The 19,585-nt window shown below is 39.9% G+C and overlaps 4 protein-coding genes across 5 annotated transcripts; 2 read left to right on the top strand and 2 right to left on the bottom strand.

Annotated features, from left to right (window-relative positions):
* The first annotated feature begins 1,593 nt into the window (after positions 1-1,593).
* On the top strand, positions 1,594-5,163 carry LOC111796906 (receptor protein kinase CLAVATA1). The gene is made up of 2 exons (XM_023679704.2): positions 1,594-4,591; positions 4,659-5,163. Exons 1-2 carry the CDS (start codon positions 2,029-2,031, stop codon positions 5,009-5,011), a joined length of 2,916 nt encoding a protein of 971 aa, XP_023535472.2. The 5' UTR covers positions 1,594-2,028; the 3' UTR covers positions 5,012-5,163.
* A 1,241-nt stretch (positions 5,164-6,404) lies between these two features.
* Positions 6,405-12,324, top strand: LOC111797017 (uncharacterized). Of its 2 annotated transcripts, none has more exons than XM_023679865.2 (2): positions 6,405-6,674; positions 8,671-12,324. In XM_023679865.2, the coding sequence occupies exon 2, from the start codon at positions 8,753-8,755 to the stop codon at positions 11,864-11,866; it is 3,114 nt and encodes a 1,037-aa protein (XP_023535633.2). In that variant the 5' UTR covers positions 6,405-6,674; positions 8,671-8,752; the 3' UTR covers positions 11,867-12,324. The 2 variants fall into 2 exon arrangements, with proteins under 2 accessions (XP_023535633.2, XP_086980831.1); XM_087124705.1 differs by having other exon boundaries at positions 8,702-12,324.
* Positions 12,325-12,423: 99 nt separating this feature from the next.
* On the bottom strand, positions 12,424-14,495 carry LOC111797323 (thaumatin-like protein 1b). Its single transcript, XM_023680302.2, has 3 exons — positions 14,350-14,495; positions 13,574-14,267; positions 12,424-13,062 (listed from the first exon to the last, which is right to left on the bottom strand). The coding sequence occupies exons 1-3, from the start codon at positions 14,405-14,407 to the stop codon at positions 12,885-12,887; spliced, it is 930 nt and encodes a 309-aa protein (XP_023536070.2). The 5' UTR covers positions 14,408-14,495; the 3' UTR covers positions 12,424-12,884.
* Positions 14,496-15,772: 1,277 nt separating this feature from the next.
* Positions 15,773-19,098, bottom strand: LOC111796585 (kinesin-like protein). Its single transcript, XM_023679273.2, has 6 exons — positions 18,723-19,098; positions 18,523-18,571; positions 18,368-18,419; positions 17,104-17,258; positions 16,569-16,676; positions 15,773-16,043 (listed from the first exon to the last, which is right to left on the bottom strand). Exons 1-6 carry the CDS (start codon positions 19,073-19,075, stop codon positions 15,882-15,884), a joined length of 879 nt encoding a protein of 292 aa, XP_023535041.2. The 5' UTR covers positions 19,076-19,098; the 3' UTR covers positions 15,773-15,881.
* Positions 19,099-19,585: the final 487 nt, after the last annotated feature.

Below are 19,585 nucleotides of genomic sequence, written 5' to 3' on the forward strand. Positions count from 1 at the left end.
AAATAGTATTGATATTTAATTAAATAATAGAAATTGATATTTAATTTTGATAAATAATTATGATTATTATTATTATTTGTAATACTTGCTACCTAAAAAATCATGCATTTTTTGCCACCAAAAAATGCAGCTAATAATGATTATTGTTTTGAAAAAGGTAAAAGATTGGTGCTATTAAAACAATGTGAAGTTTGTTCAAATGTTGTAAAAATGTGAACTCAAATCCGTCATGTTTGATCAAATTGTCTTGAACATATGAAAAGGGCATTATGGGGATTCGTTTACTAAGAAATGAAGCCCACGGCCCAATTATGAAGACAAAATGGGCTTGGATGGCCCAAACATGATTGAAACTCAGCGGCCTGTTCAAGTCGTCATGTCGTAATCATAAATCAATCCGTCAATCCCTCGTAATATTTCCCAATGCAACAAAACGAATTATACATTTATTCAATTCCATTTTCTTCTTTTCTTCTGCCCCTCCGTCAGGCCATCATCACGAGACAACACGGGTCTCGGTAAAATTACGTGAAAATTTCATTAAACAAAATAAAATAAACCAACTTAATAGAGACTTTAATCTTGATCTAATTTTTCTAAAAATATTTGAAGTTCAAACCTTTTTAATATTTTATTTTATTTTTAATAAAGTTATTTACACACGAAAAGAAGCCATGAATGAATAATAATTTGGAGAATTTTCTTTGGTTTCCACCCATGAATGAATAATAATGAATAAAAGCAAAAGCATATTGTTTGGCTTTCCATAAAAGGATGTATTAATATAAGAAACATAAATTAATTAACCAATCAAAAAACCCAACTTTTTGTATATTCTTATAAGCAAAATGCACGAGTGTAAAAAAGAAAATTAAAAGGGTTACAGATAAATTACAGAATATAGAAGTACACAACTCAATGTATGGAATGTCAAAGGTTTGGTTTGGTGGGAAGGTATTTATTTTTATGTAGTTTTTGAATAGCCAATGACACAAATATACACCAAAAAGGATTGTTTTAGACAAAAGCAGTAGAGCATTTATTCGCAAAATCACACCCTTTGATTCCCATTCATTTCATAAAGTGTAAAGTTTCAATCCTTCGCCACTAATGGTGAGAATTGGAATATGTTCTTCCAACTCCTAGTGGTCATCAAAACAACATTTTCCCAACAAAAAAAAAAGAGAAAAAAAGGTTGTGGAAGAAAGGGGAGCAGGGAGAGTTAGGGTGAGACGGGGTGCAGAGGATAAATGGAAAGGGGCCCAAAGGAGGTGGAAGAAGGGAGAAGTGGGCCTACAGCACCAGAAGCAGCAGAAGACCAGAGAAAGGGTTAGAAGTAGAAGAGTGGACTTTGTGCTGAATGACGAAACTGAGAGTCAGAGAAGAGAGGGAAAAAAAAAATAAAAATAAAATAAAAAAAAGTGTCTGTTGGGAAAAAGACAAAACCAGGCTTTGATTGGGCCCCCAACAATCCCTACAAAAGCCCATCATCTTCATTGGTGTTTCATTCCGAGCACTGCCCCTTCCCCCTGCCCCCTGCCCACTGCCCACTGCCCACTGCCCACTGCCCTGTCTATATCTACCCATTTTAATTAAATTATAATTAATCTATTAATTAAGATTATGTTCAAAACTAAATGAGTAAACACCATGCAAATTATATAATTGGAAAATAAGAAATACCTTAATAGATTTATAAGAGGCAGGTGGAAAGCAAGAGCATCCATCCATCCGTCGGTCGCTGTCTAATCTAATGCCTCGTACATGAATAATGATGTAGGGTCCAGATGTGCTCGGAGGTAGCAGTCGCAGAGCCTTGGATGAGACGGCCTCACCTGATCCCTACTCTACTCTCTAGCACGCAGCCTCCTATTCGAAGTAGATGTTTCGGGTTTCTTTATTCTTCACCTGTTTCCATTTTACCGCCACCGCCTATTATACAGCTTCCAGTTTTTGCTTAATTTGACGCCATATTCCCCATTTTCCCTCTTCACTGTGTTTCATCGAAGAACAAGAAACGCAGTGGGGATGAGGAAAAAATCGCTCCATCCTGTTCTTTCCCACTTGTTTATCCTCGTTTTACTTCTGTTCTCTGCCAGTTTTTGTTTCGCCAATCGCGATATGGAAGCGCTGTTGAAGATGAAGAGCGCCATGATCGGACCCGGGAGGTCGGCGCTTGATGATTGGGAGCCGTCGTCGTCCCCGTCTGCTCATTGCGATTTCTCCGGCGTTACGTGTGACGGCGATCACAGAGTTGTTGCGCTTAACGTCTCGAATTTTCGTTTATTCGGCCCGATTCCGCCAGAGATTGGGATGTTGGAGAAGATTGAGAACTTGACCTTAGTGAGTGACAATCTCACCGGAGGACTTCCTCTCGAAATGGCAAAACTCACATCGCTTAAGATTCTTAACCTATCTAACAACGCATTTCATGATAAGTTGCCGGCTGAAATCACGCTTGGAATGACCGAACTCGAGGTTTTTGATGTCTATAACAACAATTTCTCCGGCCCGCTCCCGGTGGAGTTTGTCAAACTGAAGAAACTTAAGCATCTTGACCTTGGTGGATGTTACTTCACTGGTCAGATTCCTTCTGTTTACTCGGAGATGCAGACGTTGGAGTTCTTAAGCGTGCGGGGAAATGCGCTTACCGGAAATATTCCAGCGAGTTTGGCGCGGCTGAAGAATCTTAGGTATCTTTACGCCGGATATTTTAACCATTACGACGGCGGGATTCCGGCCGAGTTCGGATCGTTGAGTTCTCTTGAGCTTCTCGATTTAGCCAACTGTAACCTCTCCGGTGAGATTCCTCCGAGTATGGGGAATTTGAAGCACCTTCATAGTCTATTTCTACAAGTAAACAATATAACCGGTCGGATTCCCCCTGAACTTTCCGGTCTGATTAGCCTCAAGTCACTGGACCTCTCACTGAACGAACTCACCGGAGAGATACCGTCGAGTTTCGTGGTACTGCAGAACCTCACGCTGATCAATTTGTTCAACAACAAGCTTCACGGTCCAATCCCTGGTTTCATAGGTGATTTTCCACATCTTGAAGTGCTTCAGTTGTGGAGTAACAACTTCACGCTGGAGCTCCCCGAGAATCTAGGGCGTAACGGAAAACTTTTTCTACTCGACGTAGCGACAAATCATCTAACTGGACTCATTCCTCCGGATTTATGTAATGGTAGGTTGAAGACTTTGATTCTGTTGGATAATTACTTCTATGGGCCCATCCCCGAGAAATTAGGCCGATGTGATTCACTTACGAAAATAAGAATTGCGGGAAATTTCTTCAACGGAACGGTTCCGGCAGGGTTCTTCAACTTCCCGGCGTTGGAGCTACTTGATATCAGTAATAATTACTTCTCTGGCGCTCTTCCGTCGCAAATGTCTGGCGAGTTTCTTGGAACTCTGCAGCTCAGTAACAACCATATTACCGGGGAAATCCCCGCCGCTATTAAGAATTTAGAAAACTTGCAGGTTGTTTCTCTGGAATATAACCAATTCACTGGGCATTTGCCCGTGGAAATATTTGAATTGAACAAGTTGCTGAGGATTAACATCAGCTTTAACGATATTAGCGGCGAAATTCCGCATTCAGTTGTTCAGTGCTCGTCTTTAACGTCAATCGATCTCAGTGAAAATAATCTCGTCGGCCAAATTCCCAGGGGATTGTCGAAGCTGAAAATCTTGAGCGTCCTCAATTTGTCAAGAAATCAAGTGTCGGGCCAAATTCCTGACGAGATTCGGTCGATGATGAGTCTTACAGTTCTTGATTTGTCATACAATAACTTTTTCGGTAGAATCCCCACAGGCGGTCAGTTTTCGGTATTCAACGGCAGCGCCTTCGCCGGAAACCCTAACCTCTGCTTCCCCAGCCACGGATCTTGCGGATCTCTACACAAGAATTCGAAATCTGTTAAGCTAATCATTTCAATCGTCGCGATATTCACCGTTCTATTATGCGTATTCGTCGCAGTTTATCTCAGAAAGAGAAAGAGGATTCAGAAATCAAAGGCATGGAAACTCACAGCGTTCCAACGCCTCAATTTTAAAGCGGAGGACGTCCTCGAGTGTTTGAAGGAGGAGAATATCATCGGCAAAGGCGGCGCTGGCGTCGTCTACCGTGGATCAATGCCAGACGGCTCCATCGTAGCTATTAAACTGTTGTTAGGAAGCGGCCGGAACGACCACGGTTTCTCTGCTGAAATTCAGACTCTAGGGCGAATCAAGCACCGGAACATCGTCAGGCTTTTGGGTTACGTGTCGAACAGAGACACGAATCTGCTTCTATACGAGTACATGCCGAATGGGAGCTTGGATCAGAGGCTGCATGGAGTGAAGGGCGGGCATTTGCATTGGGACTTGCGGTACAAGATCGCGATGGAAGCCGCCAAGGGGCTCTGTTACTTGCACCACGATTGTACGCCGCTGATCATCCACAGGGACGTGAAGTCCAATAATATACTGCTGGATAAGCTCTTTGAAGCTCATGTCTCTGACTTTGGGCTCGCCAAGTTCTTCCAGAATGGCGGCGCCTCCGAGTGTATGTCCTCCATTGCCGGCTCATACGGCTACATTGCTCCAGGTCTGGTTCATCCTTATCTGTAAAATTCTAATTAAATTAAGATTAATCACTGACGCCCATATAACAGAATACGCGTACACACTGAAAGTGGACGAGAAGAGCGATGTGTACAGCTTCGGTGTGGTGCTGCTGGAGCTGATAGCCGGGAGGAAGCCAGTGGGGGATTTTGGAGAAGGCGTGGACATAGTGAGGTGGGTCCTCAAAACCTCATCAGAACTCTCTCAACCGTCCGATGCTGCCTCAGTATTAGCCGTGGTGGACTCTCGCCTCGCCGAATACCCTCTCCAAGACGTAATCCACCTCTTCAAAATAGCCATGATGTGCGTGGAAGAAGACAGCTCTGCAAGGCCAACCATGAGGGAGGTTGTTCACATGCTCTCAAATCCCCCAAGGTCTGTCCCTGTTCTCATCAACCTCTAATATCAATCAACCCTTGTATGTGTAATTAATTAGTGTAATGAGGTGATTAATGGTGTGCTTTAGTGTTATCTAGATTGTTGATTAGTGGCTGTCAACATTAATTTTTACTTCAAATGTTAATATTAATGTCTGGGTTTTGATATCTTGATGTTCATGATGGAGAAAGATGTAGTTAATAATGTTGCTCTTGATGATGTAATCCTCGCAACTAAAGGTTGGATCCAAGAGTAGGTCAGAAACGGGAGGCTTGATAGTTACTAACTACTACCTCATTAATCTGCCTTTTTATTTTGGTCTAATTCCGAAGTTTATTGTTATACCTTCTAATTTTGTCATCAATCGCGTGGGGGCAAGCAGAAGTGTCGAAGATTAGGATTTTTCTTTGTTTTGCATTAGACTTTGTTCAAGAGTATAGTTAAAAATTACTCAAAATCAAAATTAGGTGTGTTAGGTGTGTTGTATAATTTAACCTTTAATATATTTATAATTTAAATTTAAATTCTAATTTGGTTTGTTTTTTTTTTTTCTTCATTAGATTAGCTATGTTAATATGAGCTCAACTTGATATGAAGATCAGCAACTTGTGAATAAATAGTTCAAAATTATCTTAAGATGATGCAATTCATGCCACATTTTAAAAAAAATTAGCGTTCTTTTGTTCTTACATAGGTACTGATTTTGGATAGGTGATAATTTAGAGGGAATATGTGATAATTTAGAGTTATGATACTTTATTTTAAGATCTTCTATTTACTTTAATGTCACATTTACATAATGGTAATCTCCTTAGATTGGTCGGACTCTTCTCCAATCTATACAAGGGGGAGCGAAAAGATAACCCAAGGGAGACAACAAAATAAGGGTTTTACTTGTTATTGGACTTGACTAAACATCTCACGGTACGAGGTGACCACAGCCATACAACACCAGTATGAAAGCATTTACAGGTATAGTTAAAGGCAGGATGAAGTAACCCACGGAGGAAGAAAAAGGATATAAATTCAACTAAAAATAAACTTCTAATTAATTTAAGTTTATTTTATAATTATTGGTCTAAAAGTCCAGCTTTCCCAACATACATACTGCATTATTTATTACAAAAAAGAAAGGGAGTTTTTGGGAAAATAGAAGACATTTTTAATTTTGGTGAGAATTTGGATTTCCTTCCAAATTAAGAATTAATTTAAAACTGCCTACAAAAAGGCATTCCATTCCGTATGCCAGAAAGTGACAGTTTCTGGATTTGTTCGGGCTCATCCGGACCATTTCGGTTCATTTATGGATCCCAATTTGAACCGGAACTACATGTCGCAAAAGACTCGCACGAGTCCCACGTGCCGCCATCCCATCGCTTAGGAAAAAAAGAAAATGTAGAAATCACGATTCGAGGCAAAGGAGAGAGAAGAGCAACGCTTTCGTTTATTCTCTCTCTCTCTCTCTCTATCTCTCTCTATCTCTCTCGCTCGATGTGGGGGAAGGTTTCACAGACGACAAAACGAGGGTTTTGTGAAAACGGAAAAGAGAAAGAAAGAAAGAAAGGGAAGTTCTAGAGAGAGAAATTCCTCATTCATCAACCAGAGAGAGAATTTCGGAGAAGGACGAGTGTTTGGAGCTTCTGTTTCCGGTCGAATCTGAAGCTAGGGTTTACCGCTCTGTTGTCAAGGCAAGACACTCATACTGTTGCCTCCTTGCATTTTTATTTGCTCATTCTTAATTCCTTTTTCATTTTATATCATACTACATGTCTGCGCATTGATTTTCACAATCACCCATTGAAATTTGCATTTCATTTTCCTCCATGCCGGTTCTTCGTTTAAAGGCCGTAAAGCAGGGCGACCTCGTTTGATAATTTCCATTTTCTCTGTGTTCTAACCTATCATCTGATTCGGAGATACTTCCGTAGGTGGTGCTTGTTTTTATATCTCCTTTGGCTTTTTCTGGGGATACGGACGAGCTGCTTACTTGGCTCTGGCTGTTATTAAGAATTATTGTCGTCTTAACCATTGGGTTATATTGGTAGCTGGATGATCTTGCAATTTCAATAGCTAAAACCATGATTTAGCGAATATCGATTATTATTTTCCCTCCTTAGCGGATCTTTTAAAGTAGCTTCTGCCCTTGGTTGTAGCACTGGGAACTGCTCTAAATTTGTAGGTAATCGGCTGTTGGACTCACCATAACAGTGGTGGGCTGTTTTCCAATCGTTATTCAATGGCACATCGTGTTTAATTTTTCCTTTTGGAAAGTTGAACATGGACGAAGTTCTTGCTCGTCATCATCCATATTTTGGTGAATATGTTGAAAATTCCTACAATAGTCAAATGGGCTTTCTCACCGTTACTCTTATAATCGAAGTCCATTAGCCAATGTGTTTTCAGAGTGATATAGATCAAATATTGTCCTTCTGTTGTAGTTTCTGCGCACATCTCTCAGGGTCTCTAATCGATATGGACGTTGCCTGTTTGATTATGCCATACTTGTTATTTGCTGAATGCTCTGGAAGTTCTAACATCAAGGGTTTTTTGGTGCAAGTTCAATTAAAGACACTATTTATGTTTAATTCTTACAGTTGATTTATATGTTTGTTTCTTGATTAATTTTAAACTATAACTGATTAGCATAGCTACAGGATTGAGATGCGATTATTTTTATTTAGATTTTTGGCTATGGATGTTCAGTTTTGTTATGTTACCAAATTTCATGTCAAGTCTTCTGTGAACTGCCTGCCTGTGTATATATTTTTTGGTATGATTGATGATTATATCTGCCATGCTCTTTTTGAGCTTACTTATGTTTGCCATACATGGCTTCAAACACTTTTCTCAGTGTACTTTATCTCAGGTGTAAACATAACATATTTTAACTTATTGGGTTGGTTTCTCGTGTCATAGTCAAGGCTTCATTTCAGGCCTTTTATAATTGGGATATTGTATTTTTGTTGTGTAGAACAATACTATATTTAGTTGACATGCCTATTTGAACGTTGCCCTGCCTCCCACCCCCATCTTTTCACACACTTTTCTCGTGTGATAACATGTAACCATTTTTTGCTGCTTCTTTGTGCATGGTGTAACATTTGTAACTATCTAATCACGGACACGGGTTCAAGACACACATACGGAAAAGACACTGGCACAACAACACGTCATTTTTAAAATCTAGGGCATGAACATGGAAAAGACACACACACACACACACATATATATATATATCATTTTTTCTAATTAAAAAAATATATCAGTTTCATACATGAAGGAAATTCAAAGTGAACAAGTTTATGCATTTACATGTTTAAAAATTTTGTTGATGTATTTCACTATCAAATATTACTTTGGTCACATATGCATCTATTTAGTATACTTAACAAGTATTCGATGCATGTACTACAAGTTTTGGACCTACTTTGACTTTGTACAACTGATGGCTATTATTGCACTAAAAGTGTCTGATACATGTCCAACAAGTGTTAGAATGTCCTAGGGTCAGATGTCGGACTCGAATACATTAACAAAACTAATGTGTTTGTGCTTCTTAGGTAACTGTCACTTCATAAATCATTTGATGACAAATGTGCAACTATATCAGTTTTAATTTTGCATGCATATTTTCCCTAGTTTTAGGAATCTCTCTTGATTGACACATTTTTTCTTTATTTGCAGCGTTTTATAATTTGATCTGTTCGTCTGCTAGATGGATGAAAAGGCTTTCACTTTTCATGCTCTCAAGGATGGTGTATGAAGCATGATGACACTTGAAGACTTCTTCACCTTGACTGAAATAAAAAATGGGCTTACAGCCCCATGCAGAGTTGAGGAGTTGATCAATGTTATGCAAAAGGAGAAGGATTGTTTTGTTAAGAATGTCAGCGATGCAACCAGGCACTGGGCTGCTGTTGCAGGTGCTATTGCAGCTACGGAGAATAAAGATTGTCTCGATCTTTTTATCCAATTAGATGGACTGAGCTTCATTCAAAGATGGCTTAAGGATGCTCAAAAATTTAGTAACGATTCAAATGATAGCACCGTGGAAGAATCTATCATTGTTCTGTTGCAAGCACTTAAAAAGCTACATATAACTGCTGAGAAATCTATTTCTTCTGGAATTTTGTTTACTGTTAAGGGCCTGCATGAAACTACTGACAATGGAAAATCTAGGTTTGGGAATGAATTGAGTGTACTTCTCGACAGGTGGATGCAGGAGATAAATGATAAAGATTTACTCCATGATGCAGAAAATCGTGGTGTACGTTTTGATGAAGATTCAAATCTTGCTCCTGGAGCAGGAACGTCATCTGCTTCAGGTGCATCTGTTTCAAGAGAATTATCCAATGATGGAAAACAAGCAACAGAACCTGTCAGGGACAAGATATTGTCCCCCGGAAACTCTGATGCTCTTCACTCAGATAAGGTTGAAGATTCAAAAGTTCAATCTCCAAGAAACAAGGTTCAATCTCCAAGAAACGAGATCGAGTCTCATTCAGTTTCTGGAAATTCAGTTGTGAAAGATATATCTCCAGATTTAACAACAAACTCTGCTGGTGAGGATGCTTTGAAGAAGGATGAAACATCTCTATGTTCTGTTGGAGGAGGAAGTTCAGCTAGTGTGGCTTGTAGCTTTCCAGCTGCAAGGGAAGGCTGTGGTAATGAACAGTTGGATGGTTCAAAGAAGTTGAATGAGTTGCCGGAGCTTGAAAACCAAGTGAACAAGATTGATGGCTCTTCTGGTAGGTCATGTGTGATAGAGAAATCAGATAATTGTTCACATTCCTCCTTGCAGGTTCCCGGAACTGTTTTGGAAGGTTTTGATGTTGCAAATGGTGAAGAGCCTGCTGAAGAAGCTCCAGCTCAACAAGATAATGATGATCTTGCCAATGCTGGTGTCCGTCAATGCAGTTCTAGTCTAGATAGTGAGAAAGTTTCCACATTAGATTCAGGAAGTGGGATATCTGATAGAAAGACAAATTATGCTAGCATGCCTGTGTTCAAATCTGCAGGCCTAGATGCTGAGTGCTATCGAAATACTCTGAGGGGTTTGTCTATGAATGGGAGTCTAATAGGAAAACTTGAGGATCGTGGGGCTTCTTTTTTGAGGATGGAAAACTTTGGTCAAGTCAATGGAGGCAGACAATGTAGGAGAAAGGAAGATGACGGTGGAATGATTAATTTTGAATTTTCGAAACAGAAATCAAATCCCAGAACTTCAAATATTATTAATAATAGGTCAGATATGGAACTTGAGTATGGTATAGTTGATGCTCTGGAGGTTGCTCGGCAAGTAGCTCAAGAAGTAGAAAGAGAAGTGGTGGATTATCGAGAGCCATCCTGCAGCTCTTCTTCTGATAAAGTTTCTGATGGTGGAATCAGGCAGTTGGGAAAACTAGACACCATGGCTGACAAACAGGACCTTCCGGCTGACCTCCAAGCAGGGGAGGTCCAGTCTGCAAAAAGTAATGTTGCTGAATCATATTCTGATGCGGAGACATGCTTAACCCATCCAGATAATTTAGATACTCAACCAGAAAATTTAAATGAAAGGGAATCCTCCTTGGTCAGTGAAGCAGCTCGAGGGGTAGATGCGAGTACAGAAAAAGGATTTTGTGAATTTGATCTAAATCAAGATGTATTTAATGATGATGCCGAGCAGTTAGCAACTCCAGTATCTTTACCGGTATCTGTTACCTCTGTTTCTAGACCAGCTGCTTCATCTGGATTGCCTCTAACACCTTTGCAGTTTGAAGGGGTGCTTGGATGGAGAGGCTCTGCAGCCACTAGTGCTTTCCGGCCTGCTTCCCCACGTAAAGTTCCTGATAGTGATAGAACACTTTCTAGTGGGGGAAATTCTGATAGTTCAAAGCAGAGACAGGATTTTCTTGACATTGATTTGAATGTGGCTGAGACTGGAGAAGAAACGAGGAAACAAAACCTGGGATCATCTTTCCCTCAATCTGGAGAGTTTTTAGTTGAAAGTGGACAACGAAGATCTGGGGGACTAAAGCTGGACCTTAACTGCGTAGGCGATGATGTTGATGCTCCATCATCAGATTTGAGAATGGAGGGACTCGTTAACATCCAGAATAGCTACAGTGCTTCTCCTGCCTGTTCTTCGTCATCGATGCAACCTTTGGTAAGGAATATTGATTTGAATGATAGGCCATGTGTTCAAGGTGATGCTCCTGATCAAGGCCCTGGTAAGTATTGTCAAAATGCAAGTGCTTATGGACGCCCAAATTCGGATGCTTCTGTTATTTCCATTATGGGTAAAAGGGTGGCAGTTAATAGAAAAGATTTTCCTTTTCATGCTTCACCGTTGCCAAACGGCAGAAGTGTTGAGCCTGCTGGAATGGGTGCTACTTTGACAAGAACAGGCGATATACTAGGAATGAGCTCTGTTGCTTCTTACCACCAGACTCCTTTTATTGGATACAATGGATTGACTCCAGGGCCGCCAACCATTTCATTCTCAACCATGTACGAACCTAGCGGTTCAATTCCTTACATGGTTGATTCAAGAGGAGCTGCTGTTATGCCTCAAATTATGGGCGGCCCTATGTCAGCTGTTCCGCCTTCCTCTTACTCTCACCCACCGTTTGTCATGGGCATGACGGATCCACAGCTGACTCCCAACGGTTTAGCTCATTCGCGTCCTAAATTTGATTTGAATTCTGGATTAAGTGATTCTGGGGGTTTAAAGCAGTTTCTACTCCCAGGCCATTTCCGAACTGTGGAAGAGCAGTTGAGACAACCACCCTCAAGTTCTGGAGTTGGTGCGAAAAGGAAAGAACCAGATTGCCCTGATGGTGGGTGGGAAGGGTATATGCTAAGCTATAAACATCACCAGCCTCCATGGAAACAGTAATCCTTCCGCTCATCAACTTTTTCTCACTTTTGGAGTTGGACCCTTTCGTTAATTCACAGAAGTATACTGATGATCACTGCCAGAGAATGATTCATCCGAGGAGGCTGAACCCCTTCGCCATGGTGGTGGTGGTGGTGGGGGGTGGTTTCATTCATGACTAAATAAAGCTGGGTAAATTGTGCTGTTATATGATTCGCGAGTTAATTGTTGAGGGAAATCTAGGGTTTTTTTTTTTTCTTTGTTTCCTTTCTTAGGGTTCTCATATATTTTCCTTTTCTTTTTGTTCCTTATTATTATTATCTTTATGGTGTTTTTTCATAGGAAGGCCATTGCAAAAAAGAAAAAAAAGAAAAGAAGGCGGCTTTGGTACGTGTAGTCGTGTATTCTATATTCCATACATATCACAGAATTTTAGCATTAGGGTCTTTACCATTTTATCTAAAGGTAGAGTTATTTTATTTTTATTCCAACATATTTGATTTTGTGTTATTTAACAATTGTTCGTATTCTAAAAGCCTAAACCACTTAACCATATAATAAATATAATCAACTCGATATTAAAATAACTTAGTGATATGACCCATTTGGAATCATCAATATCGTTTTTACAGCAATATTAGATTGTGACATAAACATATTAATTAAACAGTTTAATCATAACAATATTGAGTTCTTCCCCCAATACCAACAAATGAATTCATCCATCTTATTAGAAAGAATTGACGTATCGTAAAATCCTTGGAAAGAATTCTTAAATATTTAAATCCCTAGTCTTCTCTTTCAGCTTACGCCTATCAGACGGCGGATTGGTTAGCTTTTCAATTGTGACACGCGTCTGCATCACCTGGCCCCCGGCTTACCCCCACTTGGCCCATCATGCATTTTCTAATGAATGAAACACGCTGTGGGCTCCACATGTGACACGATGCTCTCCAGGCAAAAATGGGCCGAACTCTTCTTTAAAAAGGTAATGGGCCTCTTACTACTACAAACCAACTACGAAAGAAAGCGGGTCGGGTCAAAAGAGCTGCCGAGATTGAAGAATGGACACCGTGGCAATGGCTACCCCCAGTATACCGCGGAGCGTTGTTCTCGACGCGCCGCTTAGATCATATCCAGCCCCTTCGTAAACCATAGTGTCGTTGCCGCCATTAATTGCCGGCGTGCTTGTGTTGTGACCTTCCGTTGATTTCTGACTGCACTCACAAAAGAAATGAAATTTGTCGGTGACTGATACATTCAGATAAAAAATAAAAAAAGCAATAGTGTTAATCAAGTGAAACGTGTCAGATTGTCAGTGGACCGTTAGGCAGATTATTTGACCGTTGCGTAATTGCATACAGCTAGAAAATCGTGCCAAATTACAACACCTCGTGTTACGTTATTTAAGCCGTTGAGCTAAAAAAACGGACTCCACCTGAAAAATCTCTATTATTCCGCGGCACGATCAACAAAAACTCAATCGTTGATTCGACGGCGTCGCCGCCGCCCCACGTCCCGCCTGGAAACATGTCGGCTAAAGAGTCGGTCGATGAAGGATTAAATTACTAAAATACCCTTCCAAATCCTATATGGCATAAGTATTAAGCACGTGATTCCCGCTGACTGGAAATTATGAAAACTTCTAATGTACGAAAATGCCCTCTAACGTTGGAACGAAAAAGAAGGCGAGGTATAAAGTCAAAAGGGAGAATTTTGTAAATTTACCTTGTGTTGGGTGAAGGGCAGAATGTGATGATATAATCGGCGTCGGCACATGTAAACGTGCTGGTTTTGTCGTCGTAAGCGTAGCTGTAAGCGCGTGGACACGCGCTTTTGAACACCTGCGAGTACGCAGAGGGTTTGCAAGTATCGGGTGTCGCGTACTCGCCACTGCAACAGTACTGCGGTTCGTTGAAAGCTTCACACGCGCTTTTACACGCGACGTTCTCTCCGCCGTCCACGCTGAAAACCTTGAGCTCTTGAGGACACGCGCCGTTCAAATCCACAACGCACCCCGTGCTTACACATTTCTCGCCGGTGCCGCCCTGCGGGACAACCAGCATAGGAATATTGTAACCATCGACCAAACTCACATCGAAGAAGTCAAGGCCGCCAGCGCCATCCAGGGTGAACTCCGCCAGAGTAGCTGGCGGCTTCGCGCCGTTCCCGCCGCACTCAACCTTGTCGGAGCCGCAGTCACCAGTGAGGCAAGAGAATTTTCCATTGGAGTCTTGTGAACAGTGGGTCCGGCCCCAGAATCGGCCCCCCCATGACCCCGGAGCAGAGATTGTTTTGGAGTCGCCAGCAGCGAGGACGAAGCCGGTGGCGGGAAGTGGTGGAACTCCGGCGTTGGAGAGAATTCCCGGCCAAACTGTGTACTCACATTTATTTACTATGCTGAAAGTGGTGGATAATACTCCTGCAATTTCATACTTAAACATAAGATTCAGAACATGAACACTAAATATGGATTTCAAAAGAACCTGAAAATGTAAAGCTACCTGATATTGAAATTTGGATGGTCAGAAGATATAATATGAACCAAATTTGTGTTCCCATTAAAGGGTTAGAACGCAAGAGTCAAATGAAGAGACGAGAAGATGAGAAAGAAGTTGAAGAGAATTGTTTAGTTTCGTCGGGGATGAGAAACAGAGAGATTAAGAGTGAGCTCTCTAAGGAATGGATGAATGGCGTATTTATAGACACCAACGGAAGGTAAACGGACCATTCTAGCCTCATGCTTAGTGGGCCTGGGCCCATGGTCAATATTTTATTTATTTATTTATTTAAATAAAAAATTAACCAAATGATTTCTTGCTTTTAAGAATTTCAAATTATGCTATCAATATATAAAATTTGGGTATTTATCTAATTCATACTCAACATTTCTTCCACTAAATATATATATATATATTAAAATTTCTCTCTAATACATATAATTTAATAGACTACTAGACATGACACTTGATTTAATAAATTCAGATAAGTTGGCATGATTTAGCCAATAATTTGATAGACGACATATAAAATTATATCAAAGTCAACTTGTAATTATCAAATATCACAAATCCATATTTTGTAGACCATGCTAAAATTAAAAAGAAAAAAAAAAATCTAATATTTAAATAGGTAATTAAGATTAATCAGTACATTAAAAAGAACCATACGCTTAGAAAAACCACAGAGAAAAGGTGATCTTTGGTTAGTGGTTTGATTGGGCCACGTTTTTATTGCAAGAAACGTGGGGTCGCTGACTATGGTTCCACGTAGCTGCCAACTGAGCCTTTTTCCCATTTGGTTCTTCAGTTTGTTTACCAAAGCTGACAATATTTCAAGTTGGATACAACTTCCCATTTCCGAAATCAAATTTGATTCCTTAAGCAAATCAATGGTCTCAAACCGACCAACTACCGGGGAACATTCCAACTCTCAACGCCCCTTCCTTTCTCAGTGTTCAAACCCACATCAACCGAAGGTCTTGGTTGGAGGTATTGATGTGGGGGCCTACGTCACTCACCTCCAACCATTAAAGAGGAATGGCGTCATTCAATACTAATCTTCCATCATAGACCAGAAATTACAATTTTTAAGGCAGAAGTTGATGCAGAAAAGGCCTCAAGACCCCAATTTTGTACGAACAATATCATGACCATCCCTAAATGTAAGCTAGCTGTTGTTGCTTTCCTAGCAACTTCATTTATGCTTCCATCTTTTCTAACCCTCCCTTTCAGATCTGGGCTCTATAATAAATTCCCCCACTATTAAAAGGCATTCCTACAGAGAAGAGTGCTGGACATGGACAGGAAAAGGATCAAGAAAGACCTCGAGATGCATATTAGACATAGCCTGGTAAACAGTCTCTAAGAGCCTAGTTAGCACTCAACAACTTGATCAAGCAGAGTTGAAAGAAGGTGAGAAGGAAAAGAAAAAAATGTGTTGGAAGTGAGAATTAACAGTCTGCAAGGTTATAAAAAACAAATATGTGTGCATAAGAAAGAATGCGAAGTTAATATAGTGCACAAATAAATTTTTACTAGAGTTCATAAGGGGGCAGTTGTTTCGCCATTCTACAAAGAAAACGAGCAAGGGGCTTTCTAGCGGTTGTTATTGCCACATTGACTTCATCCTCATTCTCTTCAGTTGCCGCCTTGCGTTCTTCAACCATGTGCACTTTTCGGACAAGTCTCCGCAGCTCCTGTTGATGATTTTCATGCTAGTCAGAATCGCATGGGAATAGAATATCTAACTTAGCTAATAAAAGCTTCAAGTTGTAATTGTTCCGAAAATCTTTGTCCTATTGTTCTTGGGTAATTGATAGTTGACAAGGCAGGCCTGATTATAACTTTTTCAGCTAGAAGCATACAAAGGCCCTCTTTTGTTTGCAACTATCTTAAATAACTTTTATTTTTCTTCCATGGTTCGATCCTTTTTTTTGGCTCTCACTTAGTGTACATTTTCTTCATATTTTCAGAGCTATAGCTTTTCTACAATTATAGTCCAGTGGAAGTGTTTTTTTTTTTTTTTTTCCTGTTAATTTCCCTTGGATAGGGGTTTTCACCTCTTTTTGACATTTTCTCTTAATGTTTATTATCTCTCTCTCACACACACACACACAACATCTTAAACAACTTAGAACGTTACAAAAATGGGTAAGGGTGGCACACCATTGACATGAAAAGAAAAGAAGAGAAAAAAAGTAGGGATGTAGTAAGTCAAGTACCTGACGGTCAAATTCAACAGTTTGTAGCGAATAAATTTCATTTGTAACGTTCTTGTCCTTACTGACTAACCCATCAAGCCATCTTGTAGCAATGTCCACATGCGGACCCTAATTAAGAAAGATATGGAGGGAAAGGGGAAGAAAAACTTCTAAAATTAAAATGAACATGGTATAAAATGACATTTATGAACATAATGCCCCATCACTTCAATTGAGTCCAGAAACATAGGTTTTTACTCATCACAAAAAAAAAAAAAAAAAAAAAAAAAAAAAAAAAAAAAGAAGAAAAGAAAGAGAGAGGGTTTTTTACAGTTTTGACAAGTTCCTGTATATTAATCAAAGTTAAATCCTAATAAAGCAACAGTAGCCATACTCGCTGGCTCTAATTTCTAAGTGTAGTTTTTACATTTCATTCGGTTCCATTGCTGTAGTATAGTCTTAGAAAAGGTCAGCAAGACAAATAAACTACAAAAATTATAACAATTTGGTATGTAAAAGAAGCGGTAATGTGTAAAAGAACCAGGACATAAAATACCTTTTCTTCCTCCTCCTCATATTCAGAGTCTGTATCTTCATCATCGTCAACTGCTACCGAACCAGACAATGTCTGCAGCATGCTATGGTCACCGTCTTTTGTGGCCTGTATTAAACTGTCCATTAATTCAGGTTGAACATCCCTCAGCAGTTTTCCTATAGCAAATTAAGCCAATTTATCAGAGCCACAGAATACGAATGCTTTGGAAAAATAAATTTACACTTCCTTAGCTAAAGAAGTATTAATGTATCAATTATACACACATATATTCTAAAAAACATGTCCCCAACGTGTTTGTGTTCTACTTCTGTAGAAATTGACATATCATCATATCTGCATCATGACATGTTTGTGTCCCAAGTCCGTGCTGCTTAGAACAATGACCCCAATACCCTAACCAGAGTTATGGTCATTTCAAGGCCCTCCATTTCAAATTTGAGAAGACTGTTCTCTTAAAGTGCGATTTTGTGCCTTACATTTTACAGGATCTCGGTCTCATACGTTTATCAAGGATCACATAGACAGCAAGTTTATATTTCTTCTTCAATTGTTCTTGATAAACCATCACGTCATGGTGATCCAAGTTTAATATTCTTACATTAGAATATCGAAAGAAGTGGTCCCACATTGGCTAATTAAGAGAAAGATTATGGGTTTATAAGTAAGAAACACTATCTCCATTGGTATGAGACCTTTTAGGAAACAAAAAGCAAAGCCATGAGAACTTATGCTCAAAGTGAACAATATCATACTATTGTGGAGAGTCGTGATTTCTAACATGATATCATAGTCATGCCCTAACTTAGCCATGTCAATAGAATCCTCAAATGTCGAACAAAGAAGTTGTGAGCCTCGAAGGTGTAGTCAAAAGTGACTCAAGTGTCGAACAAAGGGTGTATTTTGTTCGAGGGCGCTAGAGAAAGGAGTCGAACCTCGATTAAGGGGAGACTGATCAAGGGGTCTACGAGCCTAAGAAGAGGTTTTATGGTCTACTTTGTTCGATGGGAGGATTGTTGAGGATTATTGAAAGAAGTAGTCTCACGTTAGCTAATTAAGAGGAAGATCATGAGTTATAAATAAGGAACACTATCTCTATTGGTACGAGGCTTTTTGGAAAACAAAAAGCAAAACGATGAAAGCTTAGGCTCAAAGTGGATAATATTATACAATTGTGGAGAGTCGTGATTTTTATCAGTTCTAACTACTAACACGAATGGCCGAAATGCACATTTTACAAAGAAAGAAATATCAAATATCAGCTTACCAATGTAACTAAACTGCCTTCGTTTTCCTTCTCTGACATCACGCCCAAGCCTCTGCGTCAAAAAATCAAACACCTTAGCTACATAAAAAGTTCATGCGTTGCCATACTGCCAAAGGATACGACTAACCACAAAATTCAAGCACTAGAAGAATCACCTTCACAAGCATTATTGCATCGAAGACATCTTTCTCGAGGGACGCCACTCTATCACCCCGGACAAGTAAAAGAAATCTCGCATTAGTCTCACTAAACTTGGAAACTCAAACTCCATTTACCATCTCCCGAAGATTATCAGTGATAAACATTATACAAGAATAAGAAGTCGCCGGATAATGTTATGAGAGGATATGTTTACCTAAGGATGCGTTTAATTTGAGGAGTGGAGAAGGCCGCGAGATCCATGCCCCATTGGACGGCTCGTCGAGCTTCCCGTTTAAGCTGGTTCCGGCTCTTTCTAACATCCAAGTCCTCATCAACGCTCTCATCTTCTTGGAATTCGGCCGGAGCTTGAGCTTTGGATAATCTGAGACCTTTCGATCCATATTGGACTTCGCGACGAGCAGAATGAACGGTAGCTAAAGTTAGTCGACGAGAGTCGATTCTTTTGGCCACCCACGGCGGAGATGAGAGAAAATGATGTACGGTGCAACCGAAACAGTGATTCTGCAACATCGGCCAGTGCCGGAGAGCCCGAACCATATGACCCATGGTTGACGCGCTTCAGTGCGCGGCGCTGGTTTTACCGGCACCATAAATGGATGAAGGCGGGTTTGGCCCAGATTCATTGGCCCAGATTCATCGGCCCAGATTCATTGGCCCAGATTCATCTAGTTGATTTACATATTTATTCTTCGTTTATTTATCATTTATTTATTATTAATTTTTTAAAGACCGTTACTTATTTTTTTAATTACAATCGGTAGGAAGATTTGAGCTGCAAGACCTGTTTATTATCATTAATATTATAAAATTTTATCATAATAAAGTCAACAATTGAACTGAAAAAGTCAACGTAAACCAAACAATTAGCATTATCTTGGCTTTGGTATTATTACCAAACCTCGTCAAATTTTGATTTTTTTTAAAAAAAAATTATGAAAAAACAATTTTTTTTGCCTTAAAAATTTAAAACTAAAAACAGAAACAAAATCAGTTACGGGTCCACAACTGTAGGGTCGGTAAATTTCGCGCCAAAAGCTGGGCGTTTTGGTCATTTGG

Source organism: Cucurbita pepo, chromosome 6, assembly GCF_057944985.1.
Source record: "Cucurbita pepo subsp. pepo isolate OVF chromosome 6, ASM5794498v1, whole genome shotgun sequence".
In the NCBI taxonomy this organism is placed as follows: Eukaryota; Viridiplantae; Streptophyta; class Magnoliopsida; order Cucurbitales; family Cucurbitaceae; genus Cucurbita; species Cucurbita pepo.

Coding starts and splice junctions, on each gene's coding strand:
- LOC111796906 (XM_023679704.2), top strand. CDS start 2,029: ATGAGGAAAAAATCGCTCCATCCTGTTCTTTCCCACTTGTTTATCCTC. Junction 4,592..4,658: donor ATACGGCTACATTGCTCCAG/GTCTGGTTCATC, acceptor CCCATATAACAG/AATACGCGTACACACTGAAA.
- LOC111797017 (XM_023679865.2), top strand. CDS start 8,753: ATGATGACACTTGAAGACTTCTTCACCTTGACTGAAATAAAAAATGGG.
- LOC111797323 (XM_023680302.2), bottom strand. CDS start 14,407: ATGGGAACACAAATTTGGTTCATATTATATCTTCTGACCATCCAAATT. Junction 14,268..14,349: donor CATCCAAATTTCAATATCAG/GTAGCTTTACAT, acceptor ATGAAATTGCAG/GAGTATTATCCACCACTTTC. Junction 13,063..13,573: donor TGCCCTTCACCCAACACAAG/GTAAATTTACAA, acceptor TTGTGAGTGCAG/TCAGAAATCAACGGAAGGTC.
- LOC111796585 (XM_023679273.2), bottom strand. CDS start 19,075: ATGGGTCATATGGTTCGGGCTCTCCGGCACTGGCCGATGTTGCAGAAT. Junction 18,420..18,522: donor ATGCAATAATGCTTGTGAAG/GTGATTCTTCTA, acceptor TTTTTGACGCAG/AGGCTTGGGCGTGATGTCAG. Junction 16,677..17,103: donor ATGAGGAGGAGGAAGAAAAG/GTATTTTATGTC, acceptor TTTCTTAATTAG/GGTCCGCATGTGGACATTGC.